The sequence below is a fragment of the Ailuropoda melanoleuca genome, chromosome 11 (assembly GCF_002007445.2).
Source record: "Ailuropoda melanoleuca isolate Jingjing chromosome 11, ASM200744v2, whole genome shotgun sequence".
NCBI classification, from domain to species: Eukaryota; Metazoa; Chordata; class Mammalia; order Carnivora; family Ursidae; genus Ailuropoda; species Ailuropoda melanoleuca.
The window spans coordinates 53549462-53575180 of NC_048228.1; the positions used below are offsets into that span (position 1 = coordinate 53549462).

Genomic DNA, 25719 nt, shown 5'->3' on the forward strand with positions numbered 1-25719 from the left:
TATGATCTGTGTTCTTAAAACCAACTCTCTGTCATTGAAATGATGAAATTGGTCATAAAAATCAAACACTGACATTTACTGAAAGTAAAAATCATACACAATGTAAAAAGCTCATCATAAACATTGTTTTGAAGGGATTTTTCTGCATTGACTTGATTAAGAGTGCTTCAGATTTTAAGTATGGTGAGTTTTGAATTGAAGATACTGTGTTTTGCTGGAGCAAGTTTGAGAATTCTTTGTTATTACAAAAAATGTTTGTAATATAATCAAGATCTAGATTATCTTTCTTGGAATGTAGATTGTCAACTTGAAATTTGGATTACCAGCTTTAAATTGAATGAAAATGGACAGGGTAGTTTCCAGAACAACAGAAGCAGTAATTGGTGGATAGGGATGGGATGGGAGGATGGGTAGTATTAAAGGTCAGGAAGTCCAAATTCTGGAGTTGCTAGCATTCTCATATTTTAAGGTATGTTTATCCTCAGAGACTGACTTTTTCCTATCCCCATCTCACATAATCTTTCATTTGATATATTGAAGTAAATTATAAGTACATTTCTTTGTCTCTGTTGTCACATCTATACAAAACCATCTTTCACATGATCTCTAATTGTCTTTTTGAAAATTGATTATTTGGGGTGCTTGGGTGGCACTCTCAGTTAAGCATCCCACTCTTGGTTTCAGCTCAGGTCTCGATCTTGGGGTTGTGAGATCAAGCCCCCCCCCCCCACTCTACCATGCTCAGCACGGATTCTGCTTAGACTCTCCCTCCCTTCCTCTGCCCCTTCCCCTCCCACCCCCTTTCTCTCTCCCTCTCTATCAAATAAATAAATCTTTTTAAAAAAATCTTTTTAAAAAATGGATTATCTTAATAGTTAAATCCTTCAATAACCTACCGTATAAATTCTTTTTTTTTTTTTTTTTTAGATTTTATTCATTTATATGACAGAGACCGTGAGAGAGGGAATACAAGCAAGGGGAGTGTGAGAGGGAGAAGCAGGCTTCCTCCCTAGCAGGGAGCCCGATGCAGGCTCGATCCCAGGACCCTGGGATCATGACCTGAGCCGAAGGCAGATGCTTACTGTCTGAGCCACCCAGGTGCCCCTACCATATAAATTCTGAACTGGGTACAATATTGAAAGGCCTCATCTTCCTTAAGCACTATTCTTTTTACCATTCTCATTCAGAATTGTTTTTTCCTTTCTCTGTACACTTTATCAGTGTCTACTTAGTACTGTTTTTCAATCTTCTTTGGTATAGTTAGTTCCTTGCACATGGAGTTGCCTTTCCATATTGTATATTTGTAGAAGGCATTGATTATAATAAAATCATTTTTGTATTTCCTTTCTCCTTTGGCTGCCCTACTGCTTTTTGCACATTGTATGTAATTGATGCAGAATATTTGTTAAATTGAATGGAGCTTGTATATATGATGTCTGGTTAATCAGAATATACTATATCTATATCCTTTGAAATAAATGCCAGTTTATTACAAGATGGACTGCTCTTCTCTAATATAACAGTGATAATTTATCTGTTTTGACAGGAAGTTAGTTTGAAATGGAATCCTAATGTTCGCAGTTAGTCCAGATGGCCCTACATTTCCAAATTTTTATATGACTTTTGTGTTTTACTATAGAAGACTGGGGGTACCATTAATGGCATAAACAATTCCTTCAGTCCTGACCTTTGTTAAAAGATCTTGGTTTTCATTGTTGAGTGTTTGCGTTAAGTTTATTTTGGGGAGAAAGTAAAAAAGAATTTTAATTACCTTGTTAGTCTAAATAAATAATATTACTGTTAAATAATTTTTTTAAAACAAAAGCAACCTCTGCAGTAAGACATCGCCTTTAATCTTTCAAGACCAAAAAGATTTAACTTGCACAAAAGCATAGAGACAAGTGTTATAAAGAAAGCCACTATAAATCTTCTTCTCAGATTCAACATTATCAAGAATTTGCCATACAACTTTGTTTTCCCGAAATATTTTATGGCAATTTTCTAACTCTATTTTTATATATGGCAGTATGCATCTCTAAAAGACAAGAGTGTTTTCTTACCTATCCAGAATAATTCCTTTATACTGTCTAATACCCAGTGCATATTCAGATTTCTTCACTTGGCTTGAAAATTTCATATAAGGTCTATATTACTTTGCTAGTTATGTCTTTGGTGTCTGTTTAATTTAGAGCTTTTCTTCCCTTTCACTTTCTCTCTTTTTTAAAAAACACGTTCCACATTTCAGTTGTGTCTGTTTTTTCCTAGTTAACTTTGTGGTTCTCAACTTATCACCCCCCAGGGTCTTCTTGTTTGTTTGTTTCTGTTTTTCCTCTAAGAGTACATTTGGCAATATGTGGAGGTTTTTTGGTATCACAACCTGTGGTAGAGTTGCTACTGGCATCTAGTGGGTGGAGGCCAGCGATTCTGCTAAACATTCTGAAATACATAGAGCAGCCCCGACAAGAAAGAAATTATCCAGCCCAAAATGTCAATAGTGCCAAGATTGAGAAACTGATTTAACTTGTTCCTAATATTTGCCTTATTTTTATAAACTGGAAATTATTTCTAAGGGCTCTTTTAGATTATTGTTTATTTTCAGAGGGGTAAGAATACTTCTTAGGTGGTACTGTGTATTTTATGTTGCATAAATTAGAGGCATATAATGTTTACTTATCTTACTTTTAGTAATTAGACAGTAGGTTCAAGCTTTGTCCCTAAATATAGAATTTGAAGTCACCTTTTCTAGAGCAGAGTGGAACAACTCTTTTTACTCCAGGATGGAATTTTCTAGTGAAAGAATCTTGAACTAGTTAATTGGGTAACTGGTCTCTTGGTACTAGATATTTAGAAGCTTGCTATTTAAATAATGGTCCTGTGCTTCTGTTTTCTCATGTGTAACAGTGAATTGAACCTGGTGATTTCTAAGGTCCTTGCATTTTGGTGGTTCTTTATATTAGACAAGAATTTGATGCCCAAGCACCATTTGATAAGATATCCATCTAGTGAAAACAATACATCTGAAATAGCTTAAATATAACTTGTGCTTTGAATTATTTATAACTTTGATAGGTTATTTCCCTTAGGGGATAAATTTAATAAGGACATACCTTTCCTTCTGTGTGTGTCTCTTCTCTTCATGGAAACGGTTTTTACATTTTATGAAAATGTTTCAAAATATTTACGTGAATTTCTTATTCAGAGCATTTTTAATGTTCTAGAATTTGGCTGTGGTTCAACATGAATCTTTTTTTCAGTAGAAATGTAATAAAAATGAGTATGGTGTCAGTGGGAAAACACATTTTAGTATTTAATCTGAACTCTCTTAGCTCAGTACATGGTAGAGCAGGATATGCTCATAACTTAGTTGATCTATGAATAAAGGATTACTTATTTTTGTATTTTTATGACTGCATGTCGTATGTCAATCTCTCTTCAGTTGTTCTGTGATGTAGTGCAAGAATCTTTCCAGTTGGGGAAAGAGGAATTAGTGTTAAAGGAGGAAGTTCTACTTCCTCTTCTAAATTCCTACAGCTTTTTCCCCTTCCCATTACCTTCTACACTTTTTACTCTGTAATAGTGTTCATTTATGCACATACTTTGGCGCTCTCATTAAAGAAGTAAGTTCCTAGATAGTGCAGTTGATTTTACACATCTCTGTATCTCCTCTACTAGTAAACTGTAGTATCTCTTGAACAAAGACTGTTTGCCAATAATGGGCATTTTGCCCTACCTGCTACTTAATGTTGCCCTACCTGTTACTTAACGTACGATTTTTCAATAATCTGTAAGATATACCTTTAAATTTATTTTTGTAACTACCTCTCCCTTCCCCAAATACACTATAGCCTTACAGCCTTTTAGAATCTGAAAGGGAAGAATCCCCAGACCATCTTTTATTTACTCAAAGTCCCTGTTTCCATGTAGTTTAGAAAGGCAATAAATATAATAAATCCTGTGTAATGAATTTATGAAAAAAGTTATGTAGAATAGGGATCTAGAGATGGTTAAGAGGCTTGCTTAGGTCTCATAGGTGGCATCTGAACCAGTAATGGTACCTAGGTCTTTAGATCCTAACAGTATTCTTGAAATTAATTTCTTCTTCATTAGTATTAAACTGGGGGTGGGGGAGATAGAAATCCATTCCCGTTCTTTTCTTTCACCCTAATACTTTTTTAAAAAAATTTCATAGTCATTGAATTTACCGTTCTTAACTAACCAAGTTTTTCACAAAGTAAGAACAGTGGACTTAAAAATCAATATGACTTTTGTGAAGAAGTTTGAAATCAATAAGAAAACATATTTCTGTAATTAATATCCCTCATGAAGAGATTGAGATGCATTTTTCTTAATAAATTTTTACCAAGCTCAGTTAGGACACAGTGTGGCATAGGGGACTTTATGTCAGAATCACTTTTAATTGAAATTTAATATCTCCTATGATCTAACTTCTTTCTGACCTTTCCTACAGTAAATACCCTGTTCTAGCATATAGAAATTTTATAGCTTGTCTGCCAGTGCCACATTCCTTCTCCTATTGTCTATATAAATTATAAATTAGTTAATTTGGCCAAAATCTTTTCATATTTATCTTACTGTATGCAGTGTCTCCTTTGACTTAAATACCTCTGATCTACACTTTCGACTTGGTACTTAACCAAGCATGCCCTGCTCTTTGAAATATTTTGTTTTCTAAAACTCTGGTCTGAAATATTAATTTTTCATTTGTTTATTTTACCTATGTCCATTTTTCCGTATTTATTTCCTTTGTTTTCTTTCTTTTGTCTTCTCCCATTGGATTGGAAAATTGTAGATATTTTCACAAAGAAAATTTCACTGGGAAGCAACTTTTTCTTTAAAAAGACTCATCTTCTGGACCTTCCCTGAAGATAAGAAGACATAGTTTTTATTATACTATAATTTTGAATCACACCTTGTTATGGCCAATTCATGTCCCATAAAGCTACTTATTTTTTTTAAAGATTTATGTATTTCTTTTAGAGTGAAAGAGAGAACATGTGAGCAGGGGGAGGGACAGAGGGAGAGAAAATCAGACTCCCTGATGAACTGACTGAGCCCTGGGCAGGGGCGGGAGGGGGCGGGGGGTGGGGTGCTCAATCTTTGGAACCTGAGATTATGACCTGAGCAGAAACCTAGAGCCCAAGGCTCAACTGACGGAGCCACCCAGCCCCTCCCCACTTTTTAAAGATATGTTTATTCCCAAAGTCTACTTTATAAAGTATAACACGCTACTACCTTAAAAGATAACTTAAAACTAAAAAGTATATTCTTGGTTTTTTTCCCCCCTAACTTACTCTGTCATTTTAACAGGGAGTTGTTGTTATCGATGGGTTGAAGTTAATATACTGCAAAATTTTGTGAAAATTTTCAAATATCTACAGAGATTATTTTCAGAGTATCCAGTGTCTATTTGTATTTGAAATATTAGAAATCTGAAATCATGTTAAACTGTGTTAGTCTAAAGGAAATTTGGAGAGAAACATACCATTTCCTCCCAGATTTAACATTCAGTATTAAATATGTGTTGGTTAAATATAATAGTTGTTCCTGGTTACTAGATAGGTGACTTTCAAAGATGAAATGACTCAGAGTTTCTCATGTTATGATAGTTAAGATTTTATTCCTTAAGATTTCTTTCATATTTCTTACATTTAGATACTAGGTATGAGCATAATTGTGTTCTAGGTTAATAATTACCTTTATATCTTAGTTATTAGTGTTAGAAGTACCTTAGATTTGTGAAGTAAATTTCATGTAAAATAGTGACAGTTTCTATAATAATTATCAACTTTCTATCAGAAAAACAGGAAAGAATAAGTAGCACTATAATAAGGGATATCACAACAAAACTTTTCCCCATGTCTTCGGTGTTTGCTTATGTTCTAATTCTTCAAATATTTTTTAATTGAATCTGGTATATTTTACTATATTACTGGTTCTCAATGAATGGTCCACAGGTCCCTCATGGTCCCAGAGACCATTTTAGGATATCCAAGAGGTCAAAACTCTTTTCACCACACTACTGAGATGTTATTTGCCTCTTTTACTATGTTAACATTTGCACTAATGATGCAGAAACAATGGTAGGTGAACTGCTGGCTCCTCAATTAACGCTATGGCACCAAATTGTACTAGTGTTGTATTCTTCAATTCTATGTACTCACAGTTAAAAAAAATAAAAGCCAGTTTTACCTTAGGAATAATCTTGATAAAGCAATAAATATTAATTTTATGAAATCTGCACTTTTGAGTACATGTCCTAAGGATTTAATATTACTGTGTGTGACAAAATGGGAAGTATATATAAAACACTTCTGTGGTTCTTTTTGTGTTTTTGGTGGTTTTTTTTTTTTTTGAGATGCAAGGTACATTAGCCATTCCTTTTTTTTTCCCCATGAAATACCATTGTTAATAGAAAATGTAATTGACAGACCCACTACACTTACCAAACTCGGATATTTGGCAGATGTTCTTATTAGAAATGATGGAAAATGAGCTTGTCACTTTAAGGAAAACAATCGGCAATATTTGTCGCCAGTGATAAAATTAAACTTTCAAGCACAAATTAGAATTTTAAATTGTATTTGCCTGGGCTTTATAGTACTTTAAAACTTTTCTTATGAAGCCGGTGGTGATATTAACAAATGTGATTTTTTGATATTGTAGCTTGATTTCTGAATATGGTAAATATTAATAAATTTAACCCTTATCTGAAGGTCTTGGGTGGGCAGTACTTTATGAGTATATAAAAGGGTCCTGAGAGCAAAACATTTAAGAACGACTGATTTAGGTCTTCTACTAAAGTCAGAGGTTTCACAGTCTAATCATTAACCTCATAGCTCCCCCATCTTACCCTTCCCACCAAATTAAAATAGAAAAGAATACATAATTTCAGTTAAAAAAAAATAAGACTACACTGCATATGAGTAGCACATTCTTAAATTCTTCTGAAAATGTGATTTTCTTCTTTAAACAGTGGGCTTATGTATCACTTTGAATTTATTTAGAATTGCATTATATTTATCATGATATTTACATTAAAATATTTTTTCTCTCCTCTTCCTTTTTCTATTTCTCTTACCACTTTCCCTTTCTCCTTTCATTCCTCCCTTCCTTCCTTTTTTTTGTATTTGTTTTCTAGGTGGAATCTTTCATTTTGGATCAGGATGATTTGGAAAATCCAATGCTGGAAACGGCTTCCAAGTTGCTCTTGTCAGGTACTGCTGATGGTGCAGACCTCAGGACAGTAGATCCAGAAACACAAGCTAGACTGGAAGCTTTATTAGAAGCTGCAGGTAAGTCTACAGACTTTACGTATGTAATTAGATTATTGATTAGACATGTATCTATAGATATATATATATATTACATGTATAAATTATTACATAATATATATATTACATATATACATGTAATTAGACATAGATATATGTATCTAATTTTCAAAGTTACATATTAATCTAATAAAAACTACTAATATTAGGAGCATCTGGCTCTCTCGGTTGTTAGAGCATGCCAGTTTCGATCTCTGGGTCATAAGTTCCAGCCCCATGCTGGATGTAGAGTTTACTAAAATAACAAAAAACGGCTATGATTATAAATTTAAGGTCTTAGACATTTAGTGTAATACTATTCATAAAGGTTAAGGGATTGCTTTCTAGAGAATTACATGGAATATTTCATTAAAGCATATTTTCATTACCCAAGTAAAATCCACATGTTGCTGTCAACCTTGAAGAGAGATTTCTCATATAGTCAGTTTCCTTTATTCCCACATTCCATATTTGTGAAATTGCCTACTTGATAACATGTATTCGTACCCTAAAATTGGTACTCTTAGCACTTTCTCAGTCTTTCATAGAAATGGACATAATAGTGAAAAGTTTGAGTTGTTCTACACACATTCCCTGATGAGATGAAGTAAGGTGACTCTCTTTGTTTCAGCTCACGTACTGTAAGCAAGTGTCCTTTCACAGTCTACTTAGAGCCATGTTTTTCACATTGTTATGCCTTTTGTTGGCAATTTCATTGGGTCCCCAAGTATAATGCAAAAGTACTATCTAGTGTTCCTAAATGTGAGAAGGTAGTGATGTGCCTAATGGAGAAAGTACATGTGTTAGATAAGCTTCTTCGGCATGTGTTATAGTGCTGTTAACCCTGAGTTCAATGTTAATAAATCAACTATATATTAAATAAGGTCATCTTTGAACAAGAACATACACAAGACATTATTTGGTTAATGCAAATGCTGTGTGACCAGAGGCTCACAGAGACCTAGACTTGGGTTTTTCCTAGGAACAATGGTTCAGTAGTCATTAATTCAGTGTTCCCAGTGACTTTACAGAACTACCATGAATCATAAGAATTGAATGTATATAATTTCCCCTCTTTTTCGTGATAGACTATGTCTTGAAACCTTGTAAAGTGAATCATTGTATTTTTGTAAGATGGATCATTATTATATTGTCTCCATAAGAACAGTGTTTTAATTAGAGATTATATACATATATGTAAGAGGCCTAAAGTATAAGGGAATAGTAACTAAATCTTTGTGATCATTTTAAATAGCCATATATTTTCTTAACTTTTCTAAAGTGGACATAAATATATTGTAAACATTAATTGATCATTTTTTTAGCACCTTGATTTGCTATATAGTGTATGTACAATGCATGTAAACTGTTGCTTTATTATAGCATAAAACCAACCTACTATTGGGTAATCCTTTCACTAAATATCTTGTAACACAGCATCTAAATATTTGAAGGACTCATGGTTAAATTTGATTTCTATCCTGAGTAAAATTCTAGAATGGATTATTAAAGGGATCTTATCCAGGTACAAATAAAAACATTATAGGACACATGCAGGGTCCAATCCTTGAGTATGAAAGACTATTTATTCAGAAGAGTAGATATAGGGGCACCTTGATGGCTCAGTAAGTTGACCTTTGGCTCAGGTCATGATCTGGGGGTCCTGGAATCGAGCCCCATGTCGGGTTCCCTGCTCAGTGGAGAACCTGCTTCTCCCTCTCCTCCCAGCTTGTGTCCTCTCTTGCTATCTCTGTCTCTCTCTCTCAAATATATAAAATCTTAAAAAAAAAATAGTAGATACAGAATTTAGCATTTGTCAGAATTTGGTGTGCTTATAGAAGTTTACTTGAGAGAAATGAGGATTGTGAAATTATTTGAAAATGTGTTGTAAGAGGAGAAGAGAATGTGTCTCCTGAAGATGAGAAAATTCAGGTTGAATATAAGAGGGATACTCGTTTTTGTGCCCCCAAGAGGCAGAACCAGGTTGAAAAGTGCTACAGGAAAGTAGACTTCAGCTGAGAGGAGTTACCTTTGGAGGTAGAGTTCCTTTTCATAGGATGCTGATACTACCTCATTTTCTCATTTCTATATTTATTCCCTTCTTTTTTTCTGTTTTCTCTACGGTAGCCAACAAGCTAACCTCCCTCCACCCTCCCTTCCTTCCTCATCTTCTTTCTCACTTCTCTCCTTTCTCCCTTATTTCCTTTTTTTAAATGAAAAGTGTTAACATACAAGTCCAGAGGGACTACCCATCATCCAGCTTTAACAGCCATCAGTGTATGGACAATCTTGTTTCATCTTTACTTATTATTACCCTGCTGATAACCCCACCCCCAAGTTAATTTAAAGCAAACTAAGCATTATATAATTTCATATATAAATACTTCAATATAGGGGCGCCTGTGTAGCTCAGTTGGTTGAGCGTCCAACTCTTGATTTTGGCTCAGGTCATGATCGCAGGGTCCTGGGATTAAGCCCTGGGTGGGGCTCTGCATGCATTGCAGAGTCTGCTTGTCCCTCTCCCTCTGCTCCTGCCCCCGCTCTTGGCATTCGTTCTGTATCTCTAAAATAAATAAAATCTTAAATAAATAAATAAATACCTCAGTATATACTCCACATTAAGAACTATTTTTAGATTTATTTATTTATTTATTTTTAGATTATGAGAGAGAGCAAGAGCATGCACATGGTGGGAAGGGGCAGAAGGAGAGAGGGAGACAGAAACTTAAGCCCTACAGGGGGCTTGAACTCACCTCCTTGAGATCACGAACTGAGTGGAAACCAAGAGTCAGTTGCTTAACTGGCTGTACCACCCAGGCACCCCAAGAACTTTTAAAAAAATAAACATAACCATAATACCATTGCATATCTAAAGAAAAAAATCATATTAATTCCTTGATATTGTCAAATATCCTATCAGTGTTTATATTTCCCCAATTATTTCATAATGGTCCTTTTTTAAAGGTCACTGTCTATCTGTGTATCTATCTATCTATCTATCTATTTATTTTTAGAGAGGGAGAGAGAAAGGCAGGCAGGGGCAGAGGGTGAGGGAGAGAGAATCTTAAGCACGCTCCATGCCCAGTGTATAGCCCCGCATGTGGCTTGATCTTACAACCCTGAGCTTATGTCCTGTGACGAAATTCAGAGTTGGTGGCACCCCGTAATGGTTTTTTTTATAGTAAGTTTATTTGAATTAGGATCCAAACAAGTTTTACATTTTCCTTATTAAGTTTTTAATTTTTTAAGGATTTTTAAATTTATTTTAGAGAGAGTGTGTGTGTGAGTGGGGGGAGGGCAGAGGGAGAGAATATTCAAGCACACTTCCCGCTGATCCGGATCCCACCTTGGGGCTCATCTCACCAACCATGAGAGCATGACCTGAGCTGAAACCAAGAGTCCGATGCTTAACCGACTGAGCCACCCAGATACCCCTAAATTTTTAATTTTAATTTCATAGTTAACATACAGTGTTATATTATTTTCAGGTATACACACTATATAGCAATTCAACAATTCTGTATATGCTCAGTGCTCATCATGATAAGTGTACTCTTTGATCCCCTTCACCTATTTCATATTTACATACTTTTATATGTAAAATTTGATATTTTTCATGTCAATTATTTAGTTTAAGTGTCTTTTTAATTTTAACAGTTTCCTTTTTTGTTCTTTTTCCCCCACTTGTTGAAGAAATTGATTCATTTGTCCCAGCCTATCAATTTTGCTAGTTGCACCTCTGTATGTTGTATTTCCTGTAAGTCAGAATTCAGATCCAGATATTGATCAGATTCAGGTTCATTTTGTTTTTGGCAAGAATAGTCATTCATGGTATATATATTTCCTGTGTAGCACAGAACTACTCTGGTGGTTTTTCTTTTTGTGGTGTTGAGATTGATCATGGTTTAAGTATCCTGAGAAAGGATGCTTGAGAAGTAGAAGTTTTTGAGACTGCCTGAAAATGCCTTTGATGCTATCCTCATGCTTGGATAGTTTGAAGGTATAGAATTCTAGTTTAAAAATCTCTTTCAGGCTATTGAAATTACTGCTCCATTATCTCCTAATTTCTGGTGTTACGGTTGAGAAAGTTAGCACCAAACTTAGTTATAGTAATCTCTTATCTCTGCAACTTTTCTTTTCTCATCCTTCTCTATAGCATTAGAATTTAGGGCATTTTAAAATTTTGCTCACATTTTGAATATTTTTGGCTGTCCTTTACATTTCAGATTTTCTTCAAATGTCTGGTGAATCCTGGCTTTTTTTTATAGTCAATAGCAATACCATAAAAAGCTAAAATGGAAGATATATGTGCATGTTTTGTCAACTGGTGGGTTTCACTATGAAGTATTTATTATATATTATAAATTATATACATTATAGAATTACTTTCATACTGCAGCATAACAATTTATTGTAAACGTAGCAGCATGACAACACCCATTTCCTATCACTTAGTTTTTGTAAATAAGACATCTGGGCACATAGTGTGGCTAGATTCGCTTTCCCACGGTCTCATGGGTGAAATCAAGGTATCTGCTGACTTGAGTTCTCGTCTGTAGGCTGTAGGAGAAAATCTGTATTCAGGTTTATTGTTGTTGGTAGCAGAATTCAGTTCCTTGTAGTTATAGGACTGAGATCCTGATTTCCTATGGACTGTCAGCTGGGGCTGCTCTTACCTTCTTGAGGTTGCCCACATGCTTTGGCATGTGACCCTCTCCATCTTCATGCCAGCACAGTAGAATCCTTCTACTGCTTTGAATCTCTGACTTTCTTTTCTCCAATTAGCCAAAGAAATCTCTTAGTTTTTCATAGGCTCATGTGATGAGGTCAGGCCCATCCAGATAATATACCTGTCTTCAGGTCAGCTGTACCATATAATGTAACCTAATCATGGGGATAAAAGCTATCAAATTCCCAGTCCCAAAGATTACACAGAGTGAGTATACCAGAGCTGGGTAAAGTTGGTAACATTTTAGAATTCCTAGTACATAGTGATTGGATAGAGACCCTTCCCTTTGAGAACTCTCCAAATGTCAATATCTTTAAATCCTTTCTCTGGGGCTTTTCAATTTCTTGAGAGACACATCTACCAGTTTTGATCCAGTGAATGATAAACCTAGCTACCTGCATTTTGGGAACTTAGAGTGGGAGAGGGTTGAGGATCTCACTGTTTATCATGCATATATTCCCTTAATCCTCATTTCCCTTTAGTATATCATCTCTTTCTCCTCTGTATATAATGACTACTAATCCTGGGCCTTTCTGGTTTGGTTTCTATAGAGAATAATCATCTGGCTTTGGAGTTTGGGAACGGAGTCTTCAAGTGTCTAACTATTCCTCACAGGTGTTCAGCTAGTCTCTCTGTTTTCTGACCCAAGCCTCACCCCTGTATCTGGTACCTATAATTTCTGAGCCCTATTGGGCTGATCACATTGTTTCCCTTTGATATCTGTGTTTCTTTTTGTTCTGCTAAATCAGTTACATCTCCTCTTAACTTTGTCTTCATAAATAGGAATTAAGTTGAGTAAATTCTAAGAGGAAAAAAAGGGAGAAAATAATTATCTTAAAATCTGAAATCTAGGTTATCTTTTAATGCACTGTTTCTCTTCTGTCATTTATATAGCCTGTAATGTCTTATTAGGACATTTTTGGTCACAGGTTACATGGTTCTGTCATTCAATTGATTCAGTGTTAGAATTGGGAAAGAATAATCTGATCATCACTTACCTTTTCTGTTTTCGATCTTCATTGACTAATACCTAATAACTGAATAAGACTGGTTAAAAAGGATCATCATAATCCAAAGTAGCTAGAATAAATTAATTTTCAATCACTGTTTATTCATTTGATGGACTACCATGTATATCTTAGGTTACTTCTTAATTATCTTTACTGTAATAGTTATCTTTACTTACGAAGATATGAGAAGTTCATAAAAATTTAATATGGAATATTTTGTTTTTGATGTTCTTTCTTTTGAAGGTAGTGAGTACTTTTTACTAATCCAGATATATCTTCTTACCTAGTTCTGTTGCTGTCATTGATAAATAGTTGTTATATGGCTGAATTGGCTAAAAAATTGGAGCTCATTCTGTCATGTGAAAATGCATCTGTGACCTTGGTTTCCATAGTGTTAGGATACTTAACTAACCACAGATATTTTATTGAATAACTACTATTATAGCAGATTCAGACTGTAGTTGGTTTTTAATATTAGTGACACAAATTATATAGTAGGATCAGTTTTATCAGACTGAGACAGTCTTTGTTCTTTGCACGTCTTGACTGTAACAGATACCAACTTTGACTGCTCTGAACATTTGTTGTATCTAAAATCATGAAGGCTTTCTGCCAGATTTATTTTTGGTTCCAGAAGATATAGTATTTGATATCTTGAATTTTTCCAGAAAGAAAAGCAAACAAGTATAAACTTTTGCAAACTTTAAACACAAACTGATATGATGTTATTAAGCCCTTCCACTATAAAAAGAAATCTGCACAGATATGTTTATTATTACCATTCGAGTGGGGTTTTTTTGATTGATCTCTTAGTTAAGTAGTTTGTTTTAAAACCTGTGATAATACTTTAATGTGGATCTGAATTGCTTGGGGATCTTTTTTAAAAATGCAGGTTTTAGATCAGAAAATCTTGGGGCCTGAGATTCTGCAGTTCTTTTTTTTTTTTTTTTTAAGATTTTATATATTTATTTATTTGAGAGAGAGAAAATGCATGTGTGCAAGGGAGCAGAGGGGGAGCAGGGAGGTGGGGGAAAGAATCTCAAGCACACTCTGCTCCAAGAGTGGAACCCACACGGGGACCTGACATGGGGGCCCCAACGTGGGCTTGAGGACTCGATCTTACGACCCTGAGATCATGACCTGAGCCAAAACCAAGAGTAGGATGCTTAACTGACTGAGCCACCCTGGTGCCCCCAAGATTCTGCAGTTCTAATGAGCTGCCAAATGATAGCAGTGTTTCTTGTCCATGTACCACTTATTGAGTAGCAGGGATCTATGATATGCATTATAACATTAGGTGTTTATCTTCAAGTTGGAGCAGAGGTTTTTAATCCTAGCTATGCATTACAATCTTTTTAGTGCTTTAAAAATATTTAGATGCCTAGGCCCTACCTCCTACTTACTGAATTATATCCTTAGATGTAGGAGAGCTTAGCATCTATATTTTTGAAAAGCTCCACTGATGGGCAGCACCAGAGTTAGAATAATAAAAGTTAGAGATAAGTTTGCTTTGTAGTGATATCCAGAAAAGCAATAAGATATATTTCATGCAGATGTTATTAACCAGTTCTGCTTTTGAATTTTTATTCTTTTGCTGTTCTGAATGTTTTTTAGGTATGATTTTGAGTACATGTAATAAGTTGTAGACGTAATTTGAAATAAATAGATACTCATGTTATCTTTTATATGACCTGTAATGTCTTAATTAGGCCATTTTTGGTCACAGGTGGTAGCAGGCTACCTGAAAGTCGTAAACAAAAGTGGGCATCTACCAAAAATAAAATGGGGATTGTTCTGGCTTTTGGCACTACTGGTCTCAATGAGTCAAAAATAACTTTTATCGGAACTGTCTTCTTTCTGTTTCTCTGCTCTGTTCTCCTCCATATTGACTTATTTTGGGTAGTCTTTCTCTCTTTGTGATCATGAAAGTGGCCAAATAGCTCATGACTCACATCTTAGCAATTGGGTAACCTTTGAACATAGAGGTTCTTCCAAGCCTATGGCAAAAGTCTGAGTAGGGACTCCTAGTTGTCCCAGCATAGGCCAGAGACCCATTTCTGGCACCAGAGAGTCATGGGGTCAAGCACTTATAGACCACATGGGAAAAATAAGGTTATTAGAGAATTGAAGAACAAGGATTTTCCAGAAGATTCCAGACAGACAGTATATATGTGATGTGTGACGTTTAAAGGTTGTTTGTTAACATACATAGAGTTAAGTAACTTGACTTTTGCTTTGTTTCTCCTTTTGGGTGTATCCATATTGGTGTGAAAATCATGTAATAGGAATAGGCAAATTATCTACGGCTGATGGTAAAGCCTTTGCAGATCCTGAAGTGCTTCGGAGGTTGACATCATCTGTTAGTTGTGCGTTGGATGAAGCTGCTGCTGCACTTACCCGTATGAGAGCTGAAAGCACAGCGAATGCAGGGCAGTCGGACAAGTAAGTACATTTTCTCTGTGATCAATATAAAAACATTTTCTTAAAAATAGCTAATGTTAACTGAGCCTTTATTTTGTGCTTGGTATGGAGCTAACCACTTTATATGTAATATCTTGTTTTTACTCACAAATATCCTTAAGGCGATGGATTTTGTTTTTACTTTCCTTTTATTCTGAAAAGCTCAAGAGAAGTGAATAATTTAATCAAGATCACGTAAGTGCTATTCAAGACTTTGACTTTGGTAAGGGGATAATACAATTAACCAGTAAGTATAATATATATAGCATGGCACACAATGATAAGAACTATGGGGAAAAATTGAATGGGAAAGTGCTAGGGCATTGTTTGGGGTTGGAGGTTACAGTTCATTTTTAAGAGAGTAGTCAGGGAAGTCCTCACTTAAAAGATGGCTTTTTAGCAAAGACCTGAAATTTTAAGGGTACGAGCTGTGTCTGACAGAGAAGCTGTCTTGGCAGAGGGACAGCAAATATATGTATCTTGGAGTTGGAGCTTAATTAGCATTTTTTATGAAAAGCAGGAAAGCCAATCAATGTGGCAAGAGTAAGAGCAAGAATAGTAGGTGATGAAACCAGAGAGGTAAAAAGTAGGACTATGGGACTGGAAAGATTGTGTAAGTACTTTGGCTTTTAGTGTGAGTGAGATAGAGGCCAAATGGAAGATTCTGGGCAGAGGAGTGACATGATCTGCTTTCCTTAAAATAAGATCTCTCTGGCTGCCTTGTTGAAAGAGTTTGAAGGAAAATGAAGGTAATAGTGGGAAGACTGGTCAGGAGACTTTGCCATAATCTGGCCTAAACATGATGTTCTTGAATCTGGATGGTAGTAATAATAGAAGTATAGAAAAGAGGTTACCCGTGGATGCCTTTAGTACCAGAATTGACGGGACCTTCAAGAGGATGATGTAAGAATTGACTTATATTTGAAATGAAGATAATATTAATTAACAGCGCTGGATTTAGTGGTTTTCTCAGGATGATCATAGTTGGAATTATTTGGGGAGGTTTATAGGGCAAACACTTTACCCTCGGTCTAATTTTCTGTTGCTTCACTTTCTCCACCCTCCTTTGCTTGAATTTAGCCTTTGCCTTGCCTGGATATTTTTCAGACTTCACCAAAGTATGATGCATAAGTAAATACTTCAAAAAAGAATCTCCTTATCATTTATTCATGTTTTAGGCAAAATTATATGATTATATGATTCTCCTTTAATTGATTGAAGGACTCAGGTAGACCTTTATAATTAGCACAAATTTTACCTGTTTTATTAAATATATTTTTATTAACTTCTACATAAATTTTCTCATGACCGAACAAAAGAAAGTACAATTATTACCTGTATTTTGCTTATGTGATTTTCAATAAATTTTATGTTTTAGAATTTTGTTTTTTTTCCCAGTGATAGTAAACTAAACTTTATCCTTCAGTTGCATAGCTGTAATCATCTTATAATTTTGTAATTCTAATTCAGTGACTTATATGTAGATTTTAAAATGAATTCAGTCCAATGAACTGAATCATTTTCAGTTTTCTTTTTGTTATGGATCATATTGAAATAATCGTTCTTGTTTAGCACTTCTGTTAAGAATTACCTCAAAAACCAGTATGCTGTGTAATTTTTCATATTTTTATATTCTGATATTATAATGTTCTTCCCCCATAGCCGCAGTTTGGCAGAAGCCTGTTCAGAAGGAGATGTAAATGCTGTGCGAAAGTTACTCATCGAAGGGCGAAGTGTAAATGAGCACACTGAGGAAGGGGAGAGCCTCCTTTGTTTAGCTTGTTCTGCTGGATACTATGAGCTTGCACAGGTTTGTGTTATCAAAATAATTACACGGGTTGCTTTTGTTTTTGTTTTTTAATCTGGCCTACTTATTAGAGAAATAATAAAACTCAACCATTAGGCTCATTTCAACAGTTTTGTTAGATCCACTTTGTGGTTGTTGGCTCTTTTACTATAAATGACTAGGTAGGTGTAAATACGTTCCACATGTTTTGATGAATGTATCATTTTCTAATAGCATTTAAACTTTTTCTTTCATAAGGTTTTGTTGGCAATGCATGCAAATGTGGAAGATAGGGGAATCAAAGGTGACATTACACCTTTAATGGCTGCTGCTAATGGAGGACATGTCAAAATTGTGAAGTTGCTGCTAGCTCATAAAGCCGATGTCAATGCACAGTCTTCAACAGGTTATGCATGTTTCTTTTTCAGTTTTGTTAAATATGATCACCCTTTGGTAATAATTATTTCACATGAAAATCATCACTAGTAAAGCTCTTACAGTTCTCTAATTATAAAGTGCTGCATGTTTGCATAAGGCTATGCATTAGATTTAAAGTATAGAATATATTTTGAATAAAATTTTTCTTCTTTGGTGTATGAGGACGATTAATTGGCCTTTTAAAGTTCTTTTAGATTAATTTAATTGCTGGCCAGTTAGAAGGACTACCCTCTTGGAAATGGGCTACAGTTCTCCAACCCAGATTTCCTATTTCTGAGGGGAGAAGGGAAGATAGGGAGAAGAAGGCCGTGGGACAAAAGGCAGGTCTGTCATTGTCTACTGATACTAGATTGTGGCCTACAGAAAAAATATTCTGAAAACATTGTGTCCCACAAGGAACATGACTTTAGTTTAAACTTTTATTTTTTTCAAACTTGGGCGTAGATGGATTTATATGAAAGTTCTAAAGTTACATGAAAATATATTTTGTGCATCTTCTTCATGTAAGATTTTCAAATTTGTTAAATATTGTATTTATTTTAAAAGATTTTATTTATTTATTTGAGAGATTGGGTGAGAAGTAGCAAGAGAGAGAAGGAGAAGAGGAAGAGGGAGAAGCAGACTCTCTGCTGAGCAGAGCCCAATGTGGGGCTGGATCCCGGAATTTCCAGGATCACGACCTGAGCCTAAGGCAGACGCTTAACCAACTGAGCCACCCAGTTGCCCCAAATTTGTTAAATATTTTAAATAATTTTTAGGATCTTAAAGGTTCTGGTTTGAAGGGGTTTTAGAAATCCTTATTTTTACCCAGAATGTTAACTTTTTTTCCCCTTGTAATCTGGGAGATTTTTACCATCAAGAAGGAATGTTTTTGAAATTACTTTAGCTTTGATCAGTTACCTGGTGTTTGAAGTTGTAGTGAAAACCAATATGTATGATTAAAGGGACAGTATGAGATGTATCTACATATGATGAATAATTATAATCACTAAAAAATAAAGCATGTGAAACTTCTCTCTGGTTAAAATTACAATGAACATAATTTTTTTCTCATACGAAAAGTGAAAGTTTTAGAATTGCTCAGTTCTTTTATAACTACAGTCATGGCAAGCGTTCTATTTTCCAGATGTATTTGACCCTGATATTAAATGGAAAGAACTGGGAGTTGATTTCAGTAAGATAAAAGGCAATGGGAAAGGAATTATGTATATTATCTAAATTTATTAAGATTATAGTCTCCCCGCCTGCCTTAGGCTCAGGTCATGATCCCAGTATCTGGGGATCAAGAGTCCCATATTGCACTGGGCTCCCTGCCAGTGGGGAGACTGCTTTTCCCTCTGCTTGCCGCTCCCCCTGCTTGTGTCTCTCTCTCTGACAAATAAAATCTGTAAAAAAACGATTATAGTCTTCCATTTCAGTTTTCTTCTTGATGCTAAATTAGGCTCTTTTTATTTTGGTATTTTATGTTAATATATTTTTGTTTTTCCTTGAATGGGAAAAGATCAGAGAGGGAGACAAACCATGGGAGACTCTGGGCTCCGGGATCCAAACTGAGGGTTACAGAAGGGAGGAGGGTGGAGGGATGCGGTAACAGGGTAATGGGTATTAAGGAGAGCATGTGGTGATGAGCACTGGGTGTTACACACAACTAATGAATCGTTGAACACTACAGCAAAAACTAATGATATACTGTATGCTGGCTAATTGAACATGATAATAATAAGTATCTTTTTGTTTTTCTTTATTAATATAGGCAATACAGCACTTACATATGCTTGTGCTGGAGGCTATGTAGATGTTGTAAAGGTGCTCTTGGAATCCGGTGCTAGTATTGAGGACCATAATGAAAATGGTCATACTCCTCTTATGGAAGCTGGAAGTGCTGGACATGTGGAAGTAGCCAGATTGCTGCTAGAAAATGGGGCTGGCATTAATACGCATTCCAATGAATTTAAGGAGAGTGCCCTTACATTAGCTTGTTACAAAGGTACGGTATAAAACATTTTTTTAAAACAAAGTTTTTAAACACATGATATGACTGTTATTTTATATAATATAGTTTTTAAATTAAAAAGTAAATTAAGAGCTGTAATAGAATGTAGTATGTAAAGAAAAGTGTCTAAAATGTTTCAGATTTTAATATGTAAACTTTTAAAGTATAGACTTAGTATTATAAATATATTGTCATTGAAAAATGACTGTTAAATGGTTTAGTTGTTTTATCAGAAATGGTTTATTTTAATTATGCACTGTACTTTTTCATGGTTTTTGTGTCAGAATATTTTGCGTGCTTCACACAAAAGAATCCTGTTGACTCCACAGAAGTATTCAGCCTGTAAGTTTAAAAGTAAATATAATAGAAATAGCTAGGATGATCTATTAACAAGAAGGTGCTAAAGCTATTTCGTGTGACACTAAGAAGGAGAAAAATCGAAGGGACAGGAGATTTGAGAAATGAAAAGTGGTGTGAGGGGAGTTTGAATTCTAAAGAACAGTGTTAGAGTATCATCAACACATTTAGTAAAGTTAGAAGGAAAATCTGGTTGAAATTGAGAAAAACACCTACCTATACATATGTAACTGTACAAAAGGGGTATATGATATTTTAAATGATGTCAATCAACCTGAAAATATTGGTAATACCGAAAAATGCTGTCCTTTGAGAGGGCAAGACAGTTGTGTGGAAAGTTGCTCAGTCTTCAGCTAGTTAATGCTCTAGATTCTAGTTAAGATAGCCAGAGAGCCACATACTTCTCAGACTACCTTTAAATAGCTCTAAACCAAAGAACTTTTTTAAAAGGCAAATTTTATGTCTGCAAAGCCATTCAGTTCAGTGTTTCATACCATCTGTAGCTATGTCATGTTGGGTATCATAAAATAAGTGATAAATTCTTGATCTTGAGGCATCAAGAAAAAACCCTTACAAGACAGGGTACAAAATTTAAGGGGGCACTCACTCTCAATGGCTGAATCACTTCCCCCACCAAGCTTGTGAGGGAATACTGCCTTAAATTATTCACGTAGGGCTTTGATAGCCACACCCTAGTTGTGGCCCTGGTGTTGTTTTATTCCATTCTGTTTCAGAGTGACCAAGGTTGTGTGAGGTCCCCTGGAATAATTTCCTTTAAAAACATGGTTGAAATACATAAATGACTAAAATTTAAGTTAAATGTGAAAATATGCTCTATCTAAAGTGCTTTCGGTTGTCTGGTGTTAACAGAGTCTCAGATTAAGGATGGTTAGGAAACACACCTGCGGTCCCTTACTTCCCCAGTACTATTTGGCAATTAGCAGAGGCTTATTTTCATCCGGAGGAGAGGAATTAAAGCCTTGGGACAGCCTTTCCAGGGCAGGCTGATTGATTGGGTGGCTCTCTCCCCTTTTCACAAATACTTTTGAACCTGGAACTGGCTGTATTTACTACTGGGTCCCAGCTGGCCAGAAGAGCTTTGAGATGGGGCTACATATAACTACTCTTCCCTCTCTCCTTTGCTTGTAGCCCCACCCTGCTTTCCAAGGGGCGTCTGAGGTTGGGGCTTGCAGGCTTTAATTAGAAGCTGGATATAGAACTGAGCTGGTGGAGAACATCTCTACTACTTACAAGGATCCATGGACCCTCTCCCTTTCCTCTATTTCGGGTGAGGTCTTCTAGGACATAGATTGACAAGGAGGAGATGGGGAAGGGCTAGAACTCAGGCGAGACTGAGCGTTGATGTGGATCTTTGGGAAGGGAAAATGACTGAGAGGAAAGGGAGGTAGGTAGGTAGCAAAAACAAGATACGGCAGATGTTATAGTTACTCACTAAAGTTAGTTTTAATCGTTTATGATTTTACCATCCACTCCTTCTCCTTAGTCCTAATTGACTGAGAATTGATTGCAACTCCTTCCAAATAAGGTTGGAAAAAAATTAGTCATTTTTCTACTGTTTCCTGCATAGTGTCTGAAATCCTTTTAAAAAAATACCTTGTCTTTTTAACTACTCATAAGGTGTCTTTATTTGAACTGAAGCATATGGTGTTATTTGAAACTACATAAATACAAATATACGAGTGTGTGTATATATGTATGTGTATGTATGTTTATATATAAATAGGTGAATAAGTATAAACTAAATGATGTGGTTTCATAAATATATATATATATACATATATATACACACATATATATATATATATGCATGCTGTTCCCAACTTAGATTGTTCTTATAAAGTTTATGAGTTAGTAATGGAAAATTAAAACACACTTCCTCCTAGAAATAACTTCAATTATTATTATCTCAGGCTACTAATTCACAAAAGCTAATTTGTTCTGTAATGTAAATAAATATAGTGTGCCCTGGCTCTTAAAAGTTTGTAGAGGGGATATTCTGGGTTTTGGATTTTAATGGCATCTTTGCTCACCTGCAGCAGGGATTGTAGTACTGGCAACAGAATAAGGAGTAGAACAACAAGCATCACTTGTATAATTTATGTGTGACAGTTGAGGGTGGCTTGCAGCTGACTTTAGTATTATGTTTATAAATTTATTACTATAAGTTAAATATAAATTTTCAAAGTATTATACATTTTTCTTATTTTTTTGAATAATAAAATATTTTAAAGTAATCTTACACATTTTTGGTTTAGGACATCTAGAGATGGTGCGATTTCTTTTGGAAGCAGGCGCAGATCAAGAGCATAAAACAGATGAAATGCACACTGCTCTAATGGAGGCATGCATGGTAAGACTGGCGAAATACATACATGAAATATGCCTATATACAATTCATAGAGATAGTGCTAGTGTATGTGAGCACCTTTTCCTTGAGTTCAAAGATTTGTTTATCATAGATTTATTATAGAGCAAGACCTCAGCTGTCTGAATTATCAATAGCATTCAGAGCCAGTTACAACGTTAACTTCTTTCTATTAAAGGTGCTTTCTGGCGCTTTACAGCACTACTTTTATTTTCTTAGTCTCACATAACTATGCTGGTATTACACAGTTGGCACAAAGAGCAACTATTTAAAAAGTTGATCAAGGATATTAAGAAGAATATAATGCACAAAGTATACACGTAATACTAAGCAGAGCACGTTCATCAAACCGGTAATTTAAACTTGAATGAAAAATGAAAATTTTGAAATTAGATCATTATTTCTGTAACATAATTCCCCCTCTATGTATGGTCTTTTCTGAGCCCTGAATTCCTTTTTTAAGAACTTTCTTTCTGGGTTTGTACTTAGGAACAGGTAATAATAGTACTCCTAAACTTCTGTATCTTAGTCTGTGATTTGTGGCACAGAAATGGATCAGAATAACATTGTAGACTGATTAATGAGAAAAACATGTGAAAGATAGAAAAAGGCCCCAAATGAATTTAAGTTTTTAATCTCAATGAAAGGATGTTAAATTTTAATTACTAATTTTTAAAAATATCAGATAGTTAAGACTTGAATTATCTCTGTTTTCTTTATTGCCATACCAGCGTTTGCTTTAATAAATTATCCTTTGAAGAAACATGAGTTTTCTTTGAAGGACTTAAGTTCTCATTTGTCAAAATTGGAGTAATATCCTTTTCTTAGGTTGTTGTGAGTATTAAATAATATAGTGTGTTTAAAACACATCGATAATATCCCCATGGTAAGGAACTTAAAACATCCTTCTGACCCCCACGAGAGAAGTATGTAGATTAAGAAATCAAAATGGAGCATTCTGTAGACCTAATCTGCATGTACTGGAAGTATTGTAAGTAGGTGAAAGATATTGGTAGTGGCCAGACATTTCGAAGTTTGCTAAGAGATTGGGATTTTAAGCTGGACTTTAAAGGAAATGTAGGAGTTAACGATGGAGGGAGAAAATTGTGAGCCAAAGGAACACAAAGTAACCATTGTAGTGGGGCATTAAAGTTGTGCTATATGGCAAATAGAGGTGAAAACAGGTGTGACATGTTCAAAAGAAGATGAAATGTCTGTGAGGTAATATGTAGAAGGAAAAATTACATCAAAGGGAAAAAAGAAAAGAGAGCCTTGGAGTCGCCTATAGATAGGAAAGACCAGCAATGGAGACAGAAGATGGTAAGAGAGAATTCCTTTTTCTTTTAGTTTTCCCTGGCATTTAAATGTTGAACAACAAAAGGAAGTACCACGTACAAATTGTGTTCCCTTTCCCCTAACACATCATCTACAATTCTCTGCCTTCTCCAAAAAGTATTGCATTTTTCTTTTTCTACCTAATCAAAAGTTTGCTTCTCCTTAAGGTTTCTACAAAAATCCTACTTTCCCTTTCTAAGTGTTATCCATGTAGCATTTAAGTATATACCATGCGGTGCTGGTGTTGTTTCATAGTAGTCTTTTGTTGCATGTACTTAATGTCTTTTTTTCCCCAAAGGTTAGTTAGCGTCTTGATTGAAGGAAAGTATTATTTTTCTACAAGTTTCATAGTCTCAATCTCTGTTTCATAGCCTGTGCCACAGAAATATAGATGGTCTTACTTAATACTTGCTTTCTCGACTGGTAAATGTAGATTTCTTAATTCTTATTTGAATGGAGATCAGTAAACCTTCATTGTGTAGTAATTGAGAAGTATTCATATTTTTAATGATTTTTTTAATGGTGCTGATTTAATTTTTTTAATTACATTGTAATTAGGATGGCCATGTTGAAGTAGCTAGGTTACTTCTTGACAGTGGTGCCCAAGTGAACATGCCTGCTGATTCATTTGAGTCACCATTGACTTTGGCTGCGTGTGGTGGGCATGTGGAACTTGCGGCTTTACTCATTGAAAGAGGAGCTAGCCTGGAAGAGGTCAATGATGAAGGTTATACACCGCTGATGGAAGCAGCTCGTGAAGGACATGAAGAAATGGTGGCGTTACTTCTAGGCCAAGGTAACCATACCAGTGAAAACGCTAAAGCACAAATATTTAAAATGTAAGATTATGGTATTATAAAATTGGGTTTCTGTGTTTCATCTTTCTAGTAGATTTGTAACAAGATGTTATCACAAAAATGAATGAAAAGGTATTTGCTTTGAAAATAGCTTCCAAACTGTGCTAAACAAAATCAGATAAACTTCTTTAATATAGAGCATCTTTATTTTTTAATATCAAGCATCGTATGCTTTGTGAGTAAAAACAGAACTGGAGATGAGGTAGGGTTGTAGATTATGTAGTGGCATATGAGAGATTCAACATTTGTCAAAGTAATATATTGAGAGAATTCCTTTTGGAGCTGAACACCTATTAATAAATACTTAATATATCTAGTGTTTCATGAAACACAGTGTGGGGAATCCTACCAGAAGGATTAACTTGATGAGAATGCAACAATGCATTTATAAGAAGCTGTCAAGGAGTCAGCACACAGTGGACTTTATGTTTGGGAAAAGTGACACAATTATTTTACATTATTAATATACCTTTAGTTTAGAAGTAATATCCTGTCTACTTATTTGTAGCCAAGTTTTGTATCTCTTTTAATAATAAAGTTTTTGTGTGGACAAATTTAAGAGGAGTGGCACATTTTTAAAAAACCATACTGGCTAGAACTTTAAAAGCAGAGGTGTGGTAGCACACTTTTACGTTTGAATCACAGCTCCAACGCTTGCCAATTTTGTAACTTTAGGCAAGTTCCTAATCTTCTGTGTCTGAATTTTGTCATCTGTACGGTTGTTGTGAACGTTTATATAATATATAAAGCTTTTTGAATGCTGTTTGTCCTTTGGTGCCTATTAAGTGTTAGCTCTGTTGATGGTGGTAGCAGTGATAATGATAATGTTGTTGTGGCCTTGGGCAAGTTAACCTCAATTTCCTTAGCTGTAAAATGGAGCTAATAAGAACGTGTAAAATATTTTTTGAATATTACCTGGCAAATACTAAAAGATGTATTAAATGTTAGCTATCATCATCATTAATTTTGAATCTTTATAACAAGGGAATGTAGTTTATTTTTCTAAGTCCTTTTATCACCTGGTTTGTGCCTTCTGG

General features: G+C 35.0%; 1 protein-coding gene across 6 annotated transcripts in view; it reads left to right on the forward strand.

Annotated features, from left to right (window-relative positions):
* ANKRD17 (ankyrin repeat domain 17) overlaps positions 1–25719 on the forward strand; it is a 149959-nt gene that overhangs the window by 59579 nt on the left and 64661 nt on the right. For all 6 annotated transcript variants that reach the window (XM_034671699.1, XM_034671700.1, XM_034671703.1 and 3 more), the window contains exons 2-8: positions 7160–7313; positions 15356–15512; positions 17193–17340; positions 17575–17722; positions 19508–19741; positions 22381–22475; positions 24384–24621. In XM_034671699.1, coding sequence (XP_034527590.1) covers positions 7160–7313; positions 15356–15512; positions 17193–17340; positions 17575–17722; positions 19508–19741; positions 22381–22475; positions 24384–24621 — 1174 coding nt within the window. The remainder of the gene's footprint in view (positions 1–7159; positions 7314–15355; positions 15513–17192; positions 17341–17574; positions 17723–19507; positions 19742–22380; positions 22476–24383; positions 24622–25719) is intronic.